The 20,103-nt window shown below is 39.0% G+C and overlaps 2 protein-coding genes across 2 annotated transcripts; one reads left to right on the top strand and one right to left on the bottom strand.

Annotated features, from left to right (window-relative positions):
- The first annotated feature begins 14,923 nt into the window (after positions 1-14,923).
- On the top strand, positions 14,924-18,583 carry LOC122035225 (pentatricopeptide repeat-containing protein At1g08070, chloroplastic-like). The gene has a single exon (XM_042594644.1). It carries the CDS (start codon positions 14,932-14,934, stop codon positions 17,026-17,028), a length of 2,097 nt encoding a protein of 698 aa, XP_042450578.1. The 5' UTR covers positions 14,924-14,931; the 3' UTR covers positions 17,029-18,583.
- Positions 17,607-19,979, bottom strand: LOC122034009 (serine/threonine-protein kinase STY13-like). The gene is made up of 6 exons (XM_042593147.1): positions 19,870-19,979; positions 19,656-19,788; positions 19,372-19,567; positions 18,332-18,456; positions 18,085-18,243; positions 17,607-18,017 (listed from the first exon to the last, which is right to left on the bottom strand). The coding sequence occupies exons 1-6, from the start codon at positions 19,977-19,979 to the stop codon at positions 17,607-17,609; spliced, it is 1,134 nt and encodes a 377-aa protein (XP_042449081.1).
- Between the last annotated feature and the right edge of the window lie 124 nt (positions 19,980-20,103).

Below are 20,103 nucleotides of genomic sequence, written 5' to 3'. Positions count from 1 at the left end.
TCCAAATTGATGGAACTTTCCTTTATGGTAAGTATAAACATTTATTCCTAATTGCAACAACCATTGATAGAGATAACTCTGTGATTCCACTGGCTAATACGCTGGTAGAGTCCGAGAATGTGGACAGTTGGGGATGGTTCATGACGCTCCTTCGAACGCTTGTAGTAAGGTGTGATGGTATATGTGTCATTTCCGATAGACATATTGGAATTATGCAGACAATGAATAACCAATATCTCGATTGGGATGAAACTCATGCAAAACATCGCTATTGCCTCCGTCATGTGGCCAGCAATTTTAGCACACACTTCAAAATGTTGGACTCAAGAATTTACTCATAAAGGCTGGTACGGTTACAAAACCTTGCAATGCTATTAATACATATGCATACATGTTTTATATACAACATCTAACCGATGTCACATTATAGGGAGGACGTGTTAAGTAAGAAAGTGTGAGCGAGTTTTGGAGCGGGTAAAAGAGAGGAATGATGAGGCATGGAACTGGATTACATCACTCCCAATAGAAAAATGGTCAATGTCCCATGATGGGGGTCACAGATATGGGCATGTGAATACAAATGTAGCTGAGTGTGTCAATTTAGTTTCGAAAGATGCACGTCGTTTACCTGTTGCTGCCCTTATCGAGCACACATTTTATAACATGGTCAAGTACTTTGATAACAGAAGAAATGTGTACTCTGATAAGATGGCCAATGACAAAGTGTACACTTCGCAGTGCCTCAAATTGCTTGATAGACGTTTGAAAGTTGCGTACACCCATCAGGTAACCTCTTTCAATCGTGAAAATGGAGTTTTTGAAGTGAAGACTGGATACTCCCGTGAAATGAGAAAAGGAGGTAATAAGCAAATGGTACATCTTCGCCTTCAACATTGCAGTTGTGGAAAATTTCAGGGGACAAAGATACCTTGTCCGTGCAATAGCAACATGTATGACAACTGGAAGAGATTATTTTATCTATATAGATGTTGTGTATTTATTGTCAACTGCGATTAATTGCTATAGAAGTAGTTTTCATCCCTTGGATAATGAGGCCTATTGGCCAATTATGGAAGGTGATGATGGTCGATGCCTAATACCTGACCCAGACACGAAGAGCAAAAAGGGTAAGCCAGCGGGAAGAAGGAGAAATGAGATGGACGTTGGACCATCCACAAGCGGAGTGCAACATTGTCGACGGTGTGGGCAACCTGAACATAATAGAAAAACTTGTCCACATGTTTAATTCTTTTTGTTCGTGTGTAACTTCAAATATTTTGTAACTTTGTAAGACATATGTTTTTAATTAACTTTGTAAGACATTATTGATATTATGTATGGCGTACTTATATTGACAAAGATTATGTGTGTAAGTATGATATAATATATATATATGGACTGCAGGCCTGGACGTGCCGATTACCTTAGACATCCAAGTCCAGTTGATGGCGAGTTATTACATCAGTAGACGTCGCATAGATCCGAAACAGTATGGGATAATGTGGTAATAAAATAAATTATGTCGTTAATTTCTTTGCCATTGTATTTGTGAACATATGTTATGGTCATGATAAAATTAATTTGTTGTACAATGTTTCTTCAGGTTAGAGCAAGTCGCGGTGAGTCATATGACGCCAGTTACCTTGAACCTTTGCTTGTGAAGCGAACCAGTCTACATCAAAATGTGTATAATATTCAAAATGATCGTTTTATTTATTGGATGAGCGTAGCGGGATTCTTAGGGGTTTTCCAGGTTAGATATCATCGTATTGATGGAGCACTTATTACTGCTCTTCTTGAGAGATGGAGGTCGGAAATACATTCATTTCACATCCCCAAAGGAGAGATGACAGTAACTTTGCAAGATGTTGCAGTTCTGTTGGGTCTACCTATTCATGGGTCAGCGATATCTGGTAGAGCGAATGTTGACATATATGACTATTGTTTAAGGTTCCTTGATCAAGTTCGACACCCCTCTAATATGAAGCCGAGACTGTTGGATCGAAAGCGCTAGAGGGAGGGGGGTGAATAGCGCTCGTGGCTATTTCGTTCATTTCGGAATCGTAACACAATCGAGTAAATAAACGCAGCGGAAAAATAAAAGAGCACACGATAACATAAGTTGGTTACTTGGTTCGGAGCCTGTGGCGACTCCTACTCCAAGGCCCGCGATCGTTGATCGCTTCCGGTGGTCAACAACTATAAGCTCGAAAGTTGTTATTAGAAACTAAGTACAATGTAAAAGCAGTAAACAAACTTTATACCGACAATGAAATACTGAAAGCTGAAGCTCCGGGTCGTCGGGATCTCGTTGCAGCACTTCGGGATCGTCTCGTAAGCAGCTTGTAGCAGAAAGATCTCTTGGAAGAAGTTATTCTGAGCTGCTGTTCGAAGTCCCCTTATAAACAGTGCTGGAGGCGCCTCCAAGGTTGTCCGAGGCGCCTCCAACGAGCCGATTCAGTCGCGTAGATCAGCGTAGACTCCTTCTGTGCTTATCCTCCTCAAGGCGCCTTAAAGGCCAGTCCAAGACGCCTTGAACCCCAGCTCCAAGGCGCCTTCAAGTCCATATAGGGCGCCTCTAGTGTTTCTGGACAGCTGGCTTCGACTAGCACCCGAGGCGCCTCCAAGCCCCATGGAGGCGCCTCGGATACTGTTCATCCGAGGTCTAAGTTGCTTCTTTGTTCCTGCAAATTGTGTTAGTCCAAAACACAAACCCTGCAAGACAAAGTTAGCACAGAAACAGATATAATGGATATAGTTGACAGTCGTCGGACTATCCGGGTCTGACTTCGAATTTACAACCGGAAACCCTAGGTCGACCCGACGCCTACTGTTCCCTCTACGGGAAACACGTCCTCACCTACTCCACTCAGGAGATTTACCTGTTGCCAGTGCGATCCTCCAGATCGACTGGACTTTTGCTCAGCATTCGAAGTTTCCGGACTTTCTGCTGGACTTCCGCTTCCCGGCTGGTCCAGTCTTTCACCTGGTTCGCAACACCAGGACTTTCCACCTAGGGCTACCCCCCCCCAGGACTTTTGTCTGAAGCTCTCGACCCGCCAAGACTTTCCGCATAGGGTTACCACTCCCTATGACCTAGGGTTACCACCCCCTAGGGTTTTCCACTGCCTAATCGCAGCTAGGACTTTCCTAAAACACTCACTTAAGTATGTTAGATCACAAGACAACTTAACTTTGAATTCCTTTGCCATTATGAAAACAACGGTCGATCGTCGGATGCTTCCCGCACCAACAATCTCTCCCTTTTTTATTATGGTAACTGAAATTCAAAGCTAAGTAAAATAGATACATAAAGTTTAAGTAAGCAAGCTTAATAGATTTTAAATGCATGCATGGTTAAGCTAAACACTTAAACTTCGTCAGGCTCTCCCTTAATAAAGGTATTCTAAAAACTTTTTTATTAACCTTTCTTTTGAATTTGCCTACTCTCCCCCTTTGCCATTTATCAAAAAATAAGCACGTTTGAAAAAAAAGTCTTAAGTCTTTGTGAAGATTTTTAGGAAAGAGAAAAAAAATCTGAACTTTCTAAAAGCAACATTTCTTGTAAATCAAATTCACTAAGTTAAAACAGTTTGAGCTCGAAGTTTGGTTTTCAAACAAAAATTAATTTTGCTGGAGTAAGAGTTTTCTTTTGTAGTATAGCAACAACAATTTTAGTTTTAAGCAATTTAGTCAGGATTTTGAAACATTAGGCTTTTAATAAGGGACAAAGTATTTTGGTAACACTTGGCTTTGTATAATATTCTTTAGCTAAGTGAAACCAAGGTTTGTAGAGCAATTTTTCTTTCAAAAAGCTAAAAAGTTGACTTTGAAAAATACTTAGTTAAATTTTCAAAATACTTTAGCTTTTAAAATGGCCAGAATTTTGAAAGCTTAGTCTAAAAAGTACAAAAATGATTTTCAAAAGTTTAAGGTTTTGAAAACTTAGTTTAAAGTTTAAATTTAAAAGAATTTTTCTTTTAGTCAAATAATTAATTTAAAGCTTTTGAGGGCAAGGGAGGAGCTTCAATCCTTAATGTTCAAGCATGAGTTGAGTTAGATTGATTGTTAATTAGTTAATTTCGCTTTAAGTAACGTATCAGAGCCCTAATGTTCATGCCTAAAAAAAAGGTTCAAAAATCAAGCACTTAGGTTCGCGGCCACATGTCTAACCAGTTAGCTACTAGCTGATTACCTAGAGGGCAATAGCTTTTACTTGGTTAGTCAAGTTAAGTCAATAGATCCAGTTATATTTGACTAGTGCTGGAAGACTTGACTTGATTACTGTTGACTAGGTGTTTAACACCCAAACCCATATTGATGCATAGATATAAACATTCTTGAGTCCAGGCTGTACCCTATGCATCTCACGTCATTCTATGTTTTTCAAACACAAGCAAGGTAAGCCTAAGTGTTTGTGAGATGCTCTGACTGAATTCTAGGGGAGCAAGATTTCTAGGGTAGAGCCTAAGCTAATTCCATATTTTTGAAAATCTAGTAAAATTGGAATTTTAAAAACAATATTTTCCTAGAATTTTTAAAACATACGATGATTTTGAAAACTGTACAAAGCTGATTTGAAAATCAAAAACTATTCTACCCAGCACATACCTATTTGCCTTCTAAGTATACTGAACTCAAGTTCAAGTAAGGGTTTAGTGAAAATGTTAGCTAGGTTTGACTTGGACTCAACATAGTTGATCAGTACAATTTCACCTTTAGCCACATGATCTCTTACAAAATGGTGTTTTACCTCTATATGTTTGGTCCTGGAGTGGTGAGTTGGATTTTTAGTTAAATTAATTGAACTTATATTATCAATTAAAATTTTTGTATTTTTGTATTCTAGCTGATAATCTTTTAGTGTATGCATCATCCACAAAAGTTGGGAAGCACATTCTCCTAGTGCTATGTATTCAGCTTCAGTAGTGGATAGAGCAACACAGTGTTGCTTTCTGCTTGCCCAACTTACTAGCCATTGACCTAGAATTTGGCAGCTCCCACTTTGCTTTTTCTATCTAACTTGCACCCGGCATAGTCTGAATCAGAGTAGCCAACAAGGTCAAGGGTGTAAGTTCTAGGGTACCAAAGTCCTACATTTAGGGTGCCCTTAATGTACCTAAGTATCCTTTTAACATATGTTAGGTGTGACTCTTTTGCACAGGATTGGTATCTTGCGCACATACCTACTGCAAATAAAATATTGGGACGACTTGCAGTTAGGTAGAGTAGGCTACCTATTATACTTCTATAGTACTTTGGGTCTACTGATTTTCCATCTGGATTAGAATCAATGTTGCTATTTGTTGCCATTGGAGTATTTATAATTTTTGAGTTTTTCATGCTAAATTTTTTAATTAGTTCTTTAGCATATTTGGTTTGGTAAATGTAGATTCCATCTTTGGTTTGTTTAATTTGTAAACCTAAGAAAAAATTGAGTTCCCCCACCAAACTCATCTCAAATTCGTTTTTCATTAAACTAACAAATTCTTTTAAAAGTTTAGTGTTGGTTGAGCCAAAAATTATGTCGTCAACATAGATTTGGGCAACAAAAATGTCTTTTTCTATGGTTTTGACAAATAGAGTCTGGTCTATTTGACCTTGGTTAAAGCCTTTGGATATTAGGTAATTAGATAACCGTTCATATCATGCCCTAGGTGCTTGTTTTAGTCCATATAAGGTCTTTTTTAGTCTAAATACATGGTTTGGATGATCTAAATCCTCAAAACCTGGGGGTTGACCTACATATACCTCTTCTTTAATAAATCTATTCAAAAAGGCTGACTTGACATCCATTTGATATAATCTAAATCCTTTATGTGCTGCATAAGCCATCAACATTCTATTGGATTCAAGTCTAGCTACTGGTGCATAGGTTTCGTCATAATCTAAACCTTCAACCTGACTGAAACCTTTGGCTACTAGTCTGGCCTTGTTTCTAACTATTTCACCCTGATCATCCAATTTATTCCTAAATACCCATTTGGTGTCAATTATGGACTTATCTATGGGTTTAGGTACAAGTTCCCAGACTTGGTTTCTTTCGAATTGTGCTAGCTCTTCCTGCTTAGCAATGATCCAGTCTGGGTCAGATAGGGCTTCTTATATAGTCTTAGGCTCAATATTTGAAATAAGGCCAATCTGACTCAGGTTTCTATACGAGGATCTAGTTCTAACTCCTAAGTTTGTGTCACCCAAAATTTGGTCAGGTGGGTGAGAAAGTACCTATTCTTGTTGGTCTTATATTTGTGTTAGGAGTTAGTTCCTCTGGTTTACTAGTTTTAAGTTGAATTTCATCGTCTTCTATAATTCTTGGGTTAATGCCAATATTTTGATCTATATTTGGTAGATTATTTTCTTCATCAAATATTACATTAGTTGTTTCTTCAACTTTTAGGGTATTTTGATTATAGACTCTATAGACCCTACTGGTTGTAGAGTACCCTAAAAAGATTCCTTGGTTTGATTTGAGTGTAAATTTTCCTAAGTAGTCTTTAGTGTTTAAAATATGAACTTTACATCCAAATACTTTTAAGTAGTTTAAGTTGAGAATTTTATTATAATAAATTTCATAAGGGGTTTTATTATAAAGTTTGTTAATTAGAATTCGATTTTGAATATAGTTTGCCATATTTATTGCTTCAACCTAAAATTGATGATTTAGATTATATTCGTTTAGCATGGTTCTAGCAGCTTCTTGTAAGGTTCTATTTTTCCGTTCTACTAGCCCGTTCTGTTGGGGGGTTCTAGGGCATGAAAATTCGTGTTTGTATCCGTTGGTTTTACAAAATTGGATAAATCTATGATTTTCAAATCTCCCCCCCCCCCATGATCACTTCTAATTCTTTTAATTTTAGTATCTTTTTCATTTTCTGGTAATTTACAAAAAATACTAAAGACTTCAAAAGTTTAATGTTTTGTTTTTAGAAATTTTACCCAGGTGAACATGGAGTAGTCATCAATTATAACTAAGCAATACTGGTTCTTGCTTAGTGACTTGGCTCCATGTGAATCAAATAGATCTAGGTGAAGGAGCTCAAGTAAAGAGTTAGTTCTTTTTAGATTGGTTGACTTGTGGGTTGACTTGGTTTGTTTTCCTTGTTGACAGGGATGACAAATTGTATTTTCTAGATTTCTTAATTTGGGCAATCCTTTGACTAAGCCGTTTTGACACATTTTCGAAATGAGTCTAATATGAGTGTGACCCAGTCTTCTGTGGCACAAGTTGGTTTCCTCTTGTTGTGTCAAGAGACACTTTATTGAGGGTAGGTCAATTGTATAGATGTTATTTTTCCTAAGTCCTTTAAGTCTGATTTTGAGGTTATCAACGTTTTCAATTAAGCATCCAGAATTATGAAAGGTAACTAAGTATCCACTATCACATAACTGGCTAATACTCAATAGATTGAAGTTAAAATTTTCAACTAATAGAACTTTTTGAATGATAAAATTGGACTTAAGTTCGATATTACCTCTTCCGATTGCCTTAAGTTTACCGTTATTGCCGAACGCAACTTACCCTAGGTTCTTCAGTTTGAGCTTAGTGAACTTCAACCTATCTCCAGTCATATGTCTGGAGCATCCACTATCTATCATCCATTGATCCAATTCCTACACATAAAGTAGTTGATTTGGATTTAATGGATTAAAAGATAGTTTGATTGAAATAAGCTCTCTATTTTTTCATTTCACTCGTACTAGGTTTTCAATAGTTATTAGGTTAATTAACAAATAGGTTAATTAGGTATTGAAACATATTTTACGTTAATTAATTTTGAAAAATAATTTAAATTAATTAATTTTTGAAAAATAATTTAAGTTAATTAATTTTTGAAAAATAATTTAAGTTAATTAATTTTAAAAATAATTTAAGTTAATTAAATTTTTTTTAAAATAATTTAAGTTAATTAATTTTTAAAATAATTTAAGTTAATTAATTTTTGAAAAATAATTTAAGTTAATTAATTTTTAAAATAATTTAAGTTATTTATTTTTTAAAAAAAATAATTTAAAGTTAATTAATTTTTGAAAAATAATTTTAATTAAGTTTTGAAAAATAATTTTAAGTTAATTAAGTTTTGAAAAAAAATAATTTTAAATTAATTAAGTTTTGAAAAATAATTTTAAGTTAATTAAGTTTTGAAAAATAATTTTAGGTTAATTAAGTTTTGAAAAATAATTTAAGTTAATTAGTTTTTGAAAAATAATTTAAGTTAATTAAGTTTTGAAAAATAATTTTAGTTAATTAATTTTTGAAAATTAATTTAAGTTAATTAATTTTTGAAAAATAATTTAAGTTAATTAATTTTTGAAAGTAATTTAAGTTAATTAATTTTTGAAAAATAATTTAAGTTAATTAATTTTTGAAAAATAATTTAAGTTAATTAATTTTTGAAAATAATTTAAGTTAATTAATTTTTGAAAAATAATTTAAGTTAATTAATTTTTGAATTAATTTTAATTATGAATTTAATTTTGAATTAATTTTAATTATGAATTTAATTTTGTATTAATTTTAATTACGAGTTTAATTTTGAATTAATTTTAATTACGAGTTTAATTTTGAATTAATTTTAATTACCAATTTAATTTTCAAATTTGTTTTAAATTTTTATTTCTTAGTCATCTCACCCGATCTAAATTTTCAATCAGGTAATCCTACAATATATGTGAGATGAATTAAGTTCAATTTTAGGGTTTGGTTTAACTTTGTGTTAGATTCAGGTTTAGCTTTGGGTTCAACAAGTAAGCGTTCTTTGGATAAACTTCTGGGCTATGGTGAGTCAGAAGGACATCATTAAAGTAACCATGCCTTCGAGGTTTTCTAAATAGTCTTACCCATTGAACTTAATACAAAACCTTGGTCTAACTGGTTAGGATCCATAAAGGGTAGCTTCGGTCAGTTCCATTTAGCCAAATGTACCAGGTCGAAGCCATATCTTCCTAGACATGCGATGACTAAGTTTTCCCAACGTACTATCATCCAATACTTCACCAGTACCGTGGGTCAAGTTAAACTTAGCCCATTTTAATCTAACCTTAATTACCCGGTTGGGTAGTCTACTCTTGTTTACCCTTATCGGGTGGATTAATTTCGGAGGTGCCAGCTATTCTGGAGCATTCCTTTGGATTTTGATTTAGTTTGAATTTGATTCTATTTGAATTTAATTTTAATTTAACTTAATTTAATTTGAATTTAATTTTATTTTCCATTTAATTTGAATCTAGTTTTATTTTTATTAATTTTCTTCTAGCTCCCCCTAGATCATAGCCTCGATATGGTTTATCGAGGTAATGTATTTGATCCTTAGGGACCCAATATTGTCCAAGTCCAACTTGATTGATCAGATTGGACTTGGGGACCCATGCTTGGACCATTTTTCTATTTGTTCTTTGTATAAGTGATAAATATGATTTATATTTCTTTTTCGATTTGTATCCTAATCCAGTTCTATTGTAGATTGCCCTTTGTGTTCCAAGAATTAGGTCAAGGTTCTTGGAACCTAAAGAGAATCGTTCTAACATTTTCTCCAGATCCTTGACCTGAGTTTTCAGGCTGGAATTCTCTTCCTCAAGTTTTTGGGCTTGAGTCGAGTTTCCAGTCTGAACTGATTCAGTCAAAGATTCGGAGTTAGTCACTTCTTTAAGGACAGCTACTTCCTTTAGAAGTGACTTAATTCTAAGATTAGACTTAGCTAATTTTCATAACAAGTAATTAACTAGGTTGTTTTGTCGAGGGATACTTACAGAGGGATCAGGCCCTTCGGAAACGGATACGGATCCATGACTTCTTTCCGATTCTGCTTCCGACTCGCTCTCGCTCTCGGACACATCGATCTGGTCTTGGGCCATCAGGGCAAGAAGGCTCGTCTGTTCGAGCTCATCGTCGGTATCCTCTTCTGAAGATTCTTCAAAGGTTGCTTTTAGTACCTTCTTCTTTCTTTGCTTCTTTGCATCCTTCTGATTGGGGCAGTTGGCCTTGATATGCCCCTTCTGGTTGCATCCGTAGCAGGTCACCTCAAACTTGACCTTTGAGCTCGATTGACCCTCCTTGGATTGGACTGCCTTCTTTAGGTCTTTCTTGTTGAAGCCCTTCTTTTTCTTGTAGAGCTTCTTTACCAAGTTCACGAGTTCAGTTGTTAGTTCGTCATCTTCATCGTCTGAGTCTGGTTCTGGTTCCGACTCTGGCTCGGTTCTTCGTCGTGATCTTGGCTCGCGTGTTCTACTGGTACCTACAAGCAAAGCTACACCTTTCTCGGGTGGTTGTGTATTAGTTTGCTCATGAAGTTCAAATTTAGAAAATAATTTGTCTAATCTAATGGAAGATAAATCCTTGGAGACTTTGTAGGCATCTACCATTGATGCCCACAATGTGCTCCTCGGAAAAGCATTAAATGTGTACCTTATGATGTCCCTGTTCTCGACCTTTTTCCCGATCACGTGGAGGGAGTTTAGGATGTCTTGTATACGAGCGTGAAGCTGGCTGGCCGTCTCGTCTTCCTGCATTTTCAAATTATATAATTTATTGAACAAGAGATCTCTCTCGCTTACCTTAGTGTCGGAGGTGCCCTCGTGGAGTTCGATCAGCTTCTCCCAAAGCTCTTTTGCGCTGGAGAATGGTCCAACTCTATTGAGTTCCTCCTAGGTCAGTCTGCACTAGAGGGTGCAGGTCGCTCTGGCATCAGCTTCCACCTTCTTGATTAGGGTCGGTTCCCATTTTTCGCAGGGTGTTGGCTTGCCGTCTTCGTCGGATGTCAGTTGTAGTCCAGTCTTGATAATCATTCACGTGTCGAACCGTGTCTTGAGAAAGGTTTCCATTCGCCCCTTCCAATATCTGAAGTCTTCTCCAGAGAAAAGTGGGGGGCGAACGATGCTGAAACCTTCTTGTTGGGCCATTAGCGATATGCAACAACAAAAAAAATAGAAATATCCCAAGACTAGGTCTTAGATTAGGAGCGTGGGAAATAAAGTTAAGAATTTGTGAAATCGAGTGGTGTTGCACCAGTCTCGAGCAAAAATCGATTCGAAAAATTAATTAGAATATAGCTATTTAGCTAATTCTAATTGACTCCGTAAAACTGAAAATACCACGTAAAAAAAATTACGTGATTGGTGGTTGCACCAGATCAACGTGACCTCGCTCTGATACCAATTGTTGGATCGAAAGCACTTGAGGGGGGGGGGGGGGGGGAATAGCGCTCGTGGTTATTTCGTCCGTTTCGGAATCGTAACACAATCGAGTAAATAAACGCAACGAAAAAATAAAAGAGCACACACTAACACAAGTTGGTTACTTGGTTCGGAGCCTATGGCGACTCCTACTCCAAGGCCCGCGATCGTTGATCGCTTCCGGTGGTCAACAACTATAAGCTCGAAAGTTGTTATTACAAACTAAGTACAATGTAAAAGCAGTAAACAAACTTTATACCGACAACGAAATACTGAAAGCTGAAGCTCCGGGTCATCGGGATCTCGTTGCAGCACTTCGGGATCGTCTCGTAAGCAGCTTGTAGCAGAAAGATCACTTGGAAGAAGTTATTCTGAGCTGCTGTTCGAAGTCCCCTTATAAACAGTGCTGGAGGCACCTCCAAGGCTGTCCGAGGCACCTCCAACGAGCCGATTCAGCCGTGTAGATCTGCGCAGACTCCTTCTGCGCTTATCCTTCTCAAGGCGCCTTAAAGGCCAGTCCAAGGCGCCTTGAACCCCAGCTCCAAGGCGCCTTCAAGTCCATATAGGGCGCCTCCAGTGTTTCTGGACAGTTGGCTTCGGCTAGCACTCGAGGCGGAGGCGCCTCGGATACTGTTCATCCGAGGTCTAAGTTGCTTCTTTGTTCCTGCAAATTGTGTTAGTCCAAAACATAAATCCTGCAAGACAAAGTTAGTACAGAAACAGATATAATGGATATAGTTGACAGTCATCGGGTTGTCCGGGTCTGACTTCGGATTTCTAGCCGGAAACCCTAGGTCGACCCGACGCCTACTGTTCCCTCTACGGGGAATGCGTCCTCACCTACTCCACTCAGGAGATTTACCTGTTGCCAGTGCGATCCTCCAGATCGACTGGACTTTTGCTCAGCGTTCGAAACTTCCGGACTTTCTGCTGGACTTCCGCTTCCCGGCTGGTCCAGTCTTTCACCTGGTTCGCGACACCAAGACTTTCCACCTAGGGTTACCTCCCCTAGGACTTTTGTCTCAAGCTCTCGACCCGCCAAGACTTTCCGCATAGAGTTACCACCCCCTATGACCTAGGTTACTACCCCCTAGGGTTACCACCCCCTAGGGTTTTCCACCTGCCTAACCGCAGCTAGGACTTTCCTGAAACACTCAATTAAGTATGTTAGATCACAAGACAACTTAATTTTGAATTCCTTTGCCATTATCAATACAACGGTCGATCGTCAGATGCTTCCCGCACTAACAGAGACGTCTTTCAATTGGGTGGCTGGCTAAAACCTTCGATCTAACGAAACTTCCCACCAATGCAACCAACGAAACTATACAGTGTTATGTTCGTGCCACTAAATTGCGAATGATAGGTGGTGATCTGATGGACTCTAAAATAGAGGGTTATGTGCACGACATGTTTTTTCAATTTGTTGAGGATTTACATCGCATGCAAGAGTATAGTTGGGGTAGCGCATACCTTGCATACTTATACCACAATTTGTGTAATGTTGTTGACCCATATATTAGTCAGATATCGGGTCCTTTATTACTTCTGCAGCTATGGCCATGGGAGTGATTCACTCAATGTCGTCCTATTATTAGGGGTGGGATAGAACACATACACACACCCATGATTCCGCTCGGGACTAGGTGCAATAGTTATTTGTTCATATTATTTCAGATTAAAGTATTATATGATCATTAAAATTATGATTTCAAGTGGGCAGGTAAGAAAGAAGTGCGACAATCATCGCGATTCACTTTGCAGGGATGAAGATATGAATTCGACGTTCAAACACACCACCAAGTAAGATCTTTGTTATTTTAACTTTTGTCGTTTATAATGTTAGCTATATTAATGTAAAGACTAATTGTTATGACCTTATGTAGATCTCTTGGGAGCCATATGCTCAATTTATTCACCAGTTAGATCCGATTTGTCTATCCGAGCAGGACATTTGGATGGCTCGAGTACCCTTGATATTCTTCAATGTCGTTGAATGGTATTATCCAGATAGGGTACGGCGGTAATTCGGCTGGCTCCAGTTTATCCCTGTTCCTCCTTTTCGTCATTGTGGTTATCATTCAACCAGTCAAAAAGGAAAGTACGAGGTTGATTGGAGAGTTGAATGGGCAAAAGAGATTAACATCTGGAATAATCGCCAACAATTTGTGGTTCACAGTAATATTAGTTTATTGACCCAACACTATCATAGTCAATATGGAGACTGGTACAGGCGAGTAACGCGAAGATTTATGACAATCGAGGGGGCCACTCATGTAGGAAGTGTAAGATATCACCAAATTCTCTAATTATTTCATAAATTAATATTCAATTGCACTTTAACAACCATTATATTTATTTTTTTTCTTCTTCTGCTAGATTGATACTCATGAGAGAGCATGGATCTCATCATGCTCAGATAATGCTCCAATCGGACGACAACATAACCGGATGGTTGGGGCTATTCTTGGAGCTTTTGGAGAGCAACGAAGATACATGGACTAACCAAGTGAATATATCATTCAGGACGATATGCATATTCCTGATTATGGGTTCACTCCTACCACTAATGCACTATCAGGTAGAGGTCCGAGAACTCATCAACCAAGGCAAAGGTATGTCGATCCTCCTCGTATGAGCTGTGATACTATTTCTGAACTGCCAGTCTGGAGAGATCCATCAATGCAAGCTGGCTCATCTTCATTCACACAAGACCGAACAAGTTTTGGTGGTTATCCCACATCAGGTGGGTTTGGCCACTACTCCGATCCCCAATCATCTTCAGAGTCATTTCCGGGTCCATCATCGTTGCCAATCGATAGAGATTTTGGCCACCCGACCACTTTAGAATTTTCAATGTTTGAATCAGGCTCTCATTTTCAGGGTAGTTTGGGACCTGATTATTTTACTCCTTCTACAAATATTTTTGCTCCATTTCAAATGGAACGCATGTCCACAGTGTCTAACCTCCTATCAGTAGATATATCTAGTATGCGTGCCCATTTATCTGAAACTAATGATGATGATCCACAGGAGGGCAATCATGGGGATGACGAAGAGGCTGGAAATGATGCACATAACGACGCTATAGTCCAACAATCACATGAGCGGAATACGGGTGGTAGAATTCCTTTTCTCAGACGATTCCGTCCATACCGAAATCATCGACGTCCGAGATGTAGTACCGATTGAATATAATTTATAGCATATTTGATAAATGTTTTTATATTTAGACGTGACAATCTTTCTACCAATAATATAAATGTCGATTTTCCTTATATTAAATGTGATAATCTTAAATATATTTGCTAAATCTCAAAATGTCTTTTATTTTTAGTTTATTGAAATTATTTGCTAATATAATTTATATTATATTTAATAAATATAAATATAATTTATTATTATTATTTAAACATATGTTAATAAAACAATTTAGCTTTGTAAAAGAAATTATAAAAAATTATTACGAATTTGAATTTTTTTTTTAAAAAATAAAACTTAAGCAAATGAAAAATGAAACAATTTGTAAAAAAATAAAAAAAAAAATTCGTATCCGGGATTTAAATCCCGGTAATTAGAAGGTACCGAAATTTAAATACTGAAATATAAGAAAATAAATAAAATAATAATAATTATTGAGATTTAAATCTCGGAAATTCATCTCACCTAAATTTGTAAAAAAATTTATTTTTGTCTGTTTTTTTTAATAACTTTACTATTTATACTTATTTTAAAAATTTTCCCAGCTACTTGAGGGCGTCAATGGCAGCTGCGGCCCCTATCATTCCCGCCAAGGCTGCGCCGTCTCTACCGACGCCGCTCGCCGCCGGGGGCAACCGCCAGACCCTCCTTTTGCACCGATGCAAGACTGTCCACGACCTCCGTCAGATCCACGGTCACCTCGTCAAGACCGGCGCCGCGCACCTCCCTTCCGTTGTGGAGAACCTCCTCGAATGCTCCGCCCTCCTCCTTCCCGACAGCCTCGACTACGCCGTCAAGGTCTTTGGGGCATCACCTCGACCTACTACCCAAGCCTACAACATTCTCATCCGCGCCTACACCCGCAACGGCTGCCCCTACGAATCCCTCGCCCTCTTACTCCTCATGCTCGACCGCAGCGCCCGGCCCGATAAGCACACGCTCTCTTGCGTCCTCAAGGCCTGTTCCAGGGTTTTCTCGCGCCGATGCGGGGAGCAGGTCCACGCCCACGCGCTGAAGGCGGGGTTCCGCTCGGAGGAGTTTGTGGTGAATAGCTTGATCCACATGTACGCCTGCTGTGGCGAGGTCGGACTTGCGCGGAAGCTGTTCGACGGGATGTCGACGAGAGGTATAGTAACTTGGAACGCCACAATCGCTGGGTACTTCAAGGTCGGGGAATGGAGGGAGGTTGTCGAGCTCTTCCGCAGCATGCTGGAGCGGGGAGTGGCTTTCGATAAAGTCACTCTGATCAGTGTTCTGACGGCGTGCGGGAGGCTGGGGGATCTGGACTTGGGCAAATGGATAGGTGAGTATGTCGAGGCGAATGGGCTTAAAGAATGCCAAAATTTGGCCACTGCTCTGGTGGATATGTATGCCAAGTGTGGAGAGGTTGAAACAGCGAGAAAGTTGTTCGACGAAATGCCTCATCCCGATGTCGTCGCTTGGAGTGCCATGATATCAGGTTACACTCAGGCAAATCGGTCTCGCGAAGCTCTTGCTCTTTTCCATGATATGCAGAAGGCTATTGTCGAGCCCAACGAGGTGACCATGGTCAGCGTTCTTTCTTCTTGTGCAGATTTAGGTGCTCTTGAGACGGGCAAGTGGGTGCATTCTTACATCAAAAGAAAGAACTTTCAATTTGCTGTTAATCTGGGAACTGCGCTGGTGGATTTCTATGCCAAATGTGGGTGCATGGATAATGCACTCGAAGTGTTCAAAAATATGCCAATCCGTAACGCTTGGTCTTGGTCGGTGCTGATTCAGGGCCTAGCGAGTAATGGGCAGGGAAGACAGGCATTAGAGGTTTTCGCTTCGATGCTGGAAGCAAAATTTCTGCCAACTGACGTGACTTTTATCGGTGTTCTATCTGCTTGCAGCCATGCAGGCCTAGTTGAGGAGGGTCAGGCTTTTTTTGATAACATGAGCAAAAAGTATGGTATTAGTCCTAGGATTGAGCACTATGGTTGCATGGTTGATCTCTTTGGGCGAGCTGGCTTGATTGAAGAGGCATATTGGTTTATCAAGAGCATGCCCATTGAACCAAATGCCATTGTCTGGAGAACATTGTTGTCTGCCTGTAAAGTTCACAAAAATGTGAAGTTTGGCGAAGAAGCATTGAAACAAATCGTTAAGTTAGAGCCAAGGCATAGTGGTGACTACATACTTCTTTCAAATATTTATGCATCCGTTGGTAGATGGGAGGATGCAGTAAGATTGAGGAACCGACTGAAAGAGAAGGGAATTGCAAAAGATCCAGGATGTAGTTTGATTGAATTGGAAGGCATGATCTTTGAGTTTTTCGCCGAAGACAGTTCTCATCCTCAATCAAAAGAGATATACGACCAAGTCAATGAGATAGTAACAAAGATTAAGCTGGCTGGCTATGTGGCAAACACGGCAGAGGCTCGGTTAGATGCAGAGGAGGATGAGAAAGAAGTCTCAGTTTCCCACCATAGTGAGAAATTGGCAATTGCCTTTGGACTAATGAAATCTGCTCCTGGAACTCCCATTAGAGTGTCAAAGAATCTCAGAGTATGCACTGATTGCCACTCAGCAACTAAGCTGATCTCGAAGGTCTATGAGAGGGAAATCATTGTAAGGGACCGTAATAGATTCCATCACTTCAAAGATGGATCTTGTTCGTGCAATGATTATTGGTAAATTGAATGCAATATCTTGTCTTCTGATTATTGATAAATTAAATGCAAAATCTGATATCAGAGCTTCTGTTTCTACACATCCAACACGGCCTAGAAGTAATTGAATCACACATATCGAATGTCTTTACTGCGAAATATTGAAAAGTACGTATGATGCCTTCATGAAGTATAAAGATTAATCGAGTTCTCAAGTTAGATGAAGATGCAAGATGATTCATTTTTGTCATCAATAAAAAATTAGAGTTGTTGATGCAAGATGGAGGCTCAAAATTCATTATGTGAGATGAGAATAGAGCCTTTGAAGCACATATGGGATTCTTGCTGCCCAAAAGGGAGTCTTAACGACCGAGCAATCAAATATTTGATGTTTCTTGTTAATCAGCAATCAAATTCATTAGGAAAAAAACAAGATTTCTGCTTTTGAATAACTCTTGTTCTTCCAGGTATTCCAGCAGCAATCAAACTAATGCAACAATCACAAGATCAATCTGTCAATACATTTGAAAAAAATTGTAGGGTCTTGATCTTCTCTTTGAATGGGGATCAATAGCAATGACTGATGCAAGAAAAACATCCTCTCTATTTTTTCTCTGTTGTTCCTTTCACACTAACACCAGTGTTGCTAGACTTGGTCCGAGCTGGTCGGTTCAACCAGTTATACCAGGAAATGGAGACCAATTTGATTCGATTGAAACTGTGGAAGAATTCCAGTTTAAATGTTTTTTTGACCAGTTCAACAGGCAAATCCTTGACTGCCGGAGCTTCCATTGGCGAACTTGTTCCAGGAGAATCAGGCGATAAAACAACATTCTGTGAACTCATGGCTCCCTCAGGAAACACTTGTTGTGGTGGTGAAATAATGGATAGGTATCGCAGAAGCATCTGAACAATCTGGCCGAAGTCAGGTCTCGTACTTGGATCCTCCTCCCAACAAGAAGTTAAGATCAGAGCCAGCTCTTCAGGGAGGTCATCTGTACTGGGCCTAACATTCTAAACACAGAAAAGCATAAACTCTCACTTCAAACAAAAAGACTACCTTGCAGCACAGTGAGTCAACCTTGAAAGCAGCTGCATAGGCAGCTTGCAGGTTAGACATGCCTTCAAATGGAAGCCGATTACTAAGCATCTCCCATAAGACCATTCCAAAGCTGTAGACATCCACCTTGTGATCATAATGTTTCTTTTCACCACGCTGTAATGTTACGTTGTTGTATAACTTCAAAAGGAGAGCAGATTAGCAACCAAATGATAAATGATAAGATTCAGCTGCAGGATAGCCAATTGTAAAAAACACTGAGAAGTACCTCTGGAGCCATCCAACGGCATGTTCCAGTTTCAGCAGTCCTAGTCTCTGTTTGTGTTGCTTCTCGTGCCAGACCAAGGTCCACTAGTTTCACGGTTCTCAAATCTGTAGTCAATAACAAGTTGTCTGCAACACAAACAAGTATCAGAACGTCGTCCAATATTTAATGCTTGATGAAACTAGAATTGACCTAAGGAAGGATGGTCACACAGCATTACTGTCCCAATTGAATGATTAACAAACTAGAAGAACAATATTCAATAGATCATCCCTCTTCAGAATTTTTATGTATCTTTTTTATAGTTCTGTAGTACTAATGTACATCTGTTTCGATATGTTTTAGTCGTCTGTCTTTTTTATAGAACAAACTCAAAAAGGTCTAGTAAAATAGTTATCAAACATCCATCCATGACAACTCCACTGTAGTTCCAACAAGATGATAAATAGATATAGCTGACAAACTCACTGGCTACCATGATTAGCCAAACCAAAACAGAAAGTAATGATACAATTTAGTGAAACGACCGTGTGCCACCAGCAAAGAGCAAATAGGCTTCAGATATTTTGTGGATATAACATTCTAGCTTGATGTGGACTCTGTCAACGTGAATCTTGGTCAAGCCGAGTCAAGTTGGTTTAACTTTGAGGTGAACTCGGATTAGGTCACACTGATCCTCCCGAGTCCATCCTTGACCTCCTAATTTCTTTATAATCCTTCCCGTGGCTGACACTGACAAACTTCGTCGAACAAGTGTAAGACACTAGGTGAGTCTATACGACTACTCGTACTCGGCACCATGACAGAAGCTGACCCGAAAGAAGCTTACCCCGATAGAAGCCGACCCTGACAGAACCCTACTCAGCCGAAGCCGGCCGACCAGCCAAAGTTTGACCCAGCAAAAGACGACTTGACCGGAGTCAATCCATCCCTTGATCTCGGACAGGATCATAGCTAATGTGCAGAAATAACAAGGAATAACAGCCAGAATCAAACGAACCAACAACATGTATACCACAATGATATCATTCGATGGATATTACCAGGCTTCAGATCATGGTGAATTATCCCATGAGAATGCAAGCACTCTATAGCTTGGGCTATATCCAGTGCAAAGCCAACAGCAACAACAGGCTCCAAGCTCCTTGGCTTCATGTTTCTCAAGTATTTTCTCAGAGAACCTCCAACCAGAAGCTCTGTAACCACTGCCATCACAGGCTCCTTCACTGCTCCAACGAACTGCAATTGACACGAAATCAAATACAACTAGCATGCCAAACATCATGATCAACCGATGTAAAGCCCATAATCCAATGCAAGACTGCACCTTGACGAGATTCTTATGCTGAATTTGTGCGAGTACAGTCACCTCCCTCATGAACATTGCCTCTTTCTTCGCCATCTCCTCAGGGCCGTATCCATTGTGCAAAACCTTGATAGCAACATCTTGATTCTTGTACCTGCAGCCAAGAACAGCCAAGCTTTAAAGCAAATTCAAGAAAAGAATGAACAATTAATTGGTCAAGAACAAAGAAACTCACTTCCCCGCGTACACTTTAGCATGGCCACCCTCCCCAATCTTTGAGCTGACGAAGAGCAACCTTGGATCAATAAGCCACTTGGGATCCAGGAACCCGTCACCAGACTCCATCTCAGCAGCAATTTGATAATATATATCTACTATTGTCACTCTTAACAGCGAACCATGAGATTACAGTGGCGACGCCAAGTACATAAAAACCCCAGATTAATTTCTGCTAATTTAAGTACACTTC

The sequence above is a fragment of the Zingiber officinale genome, chromosome 11B (assembly GCF_018446385.1).
Source record: "Zingiber officinale cultivar Zhangliang chromosome 11B, Zo_v1.1, whole genome shotgun sequence".
Classification (NCBI taxonomy): Eukaryota; Viridiplantae; Streptophyta; class Magnoliopsida; order Zingiberales; family Zingiberaceae; genus Zingiber; species Zingiber officinale.
The sequence above is the reverse complement of the archived record's forward strand: the minus strand, read 5'-3'. Positions and strand labels throughout refer to the sequence as shown.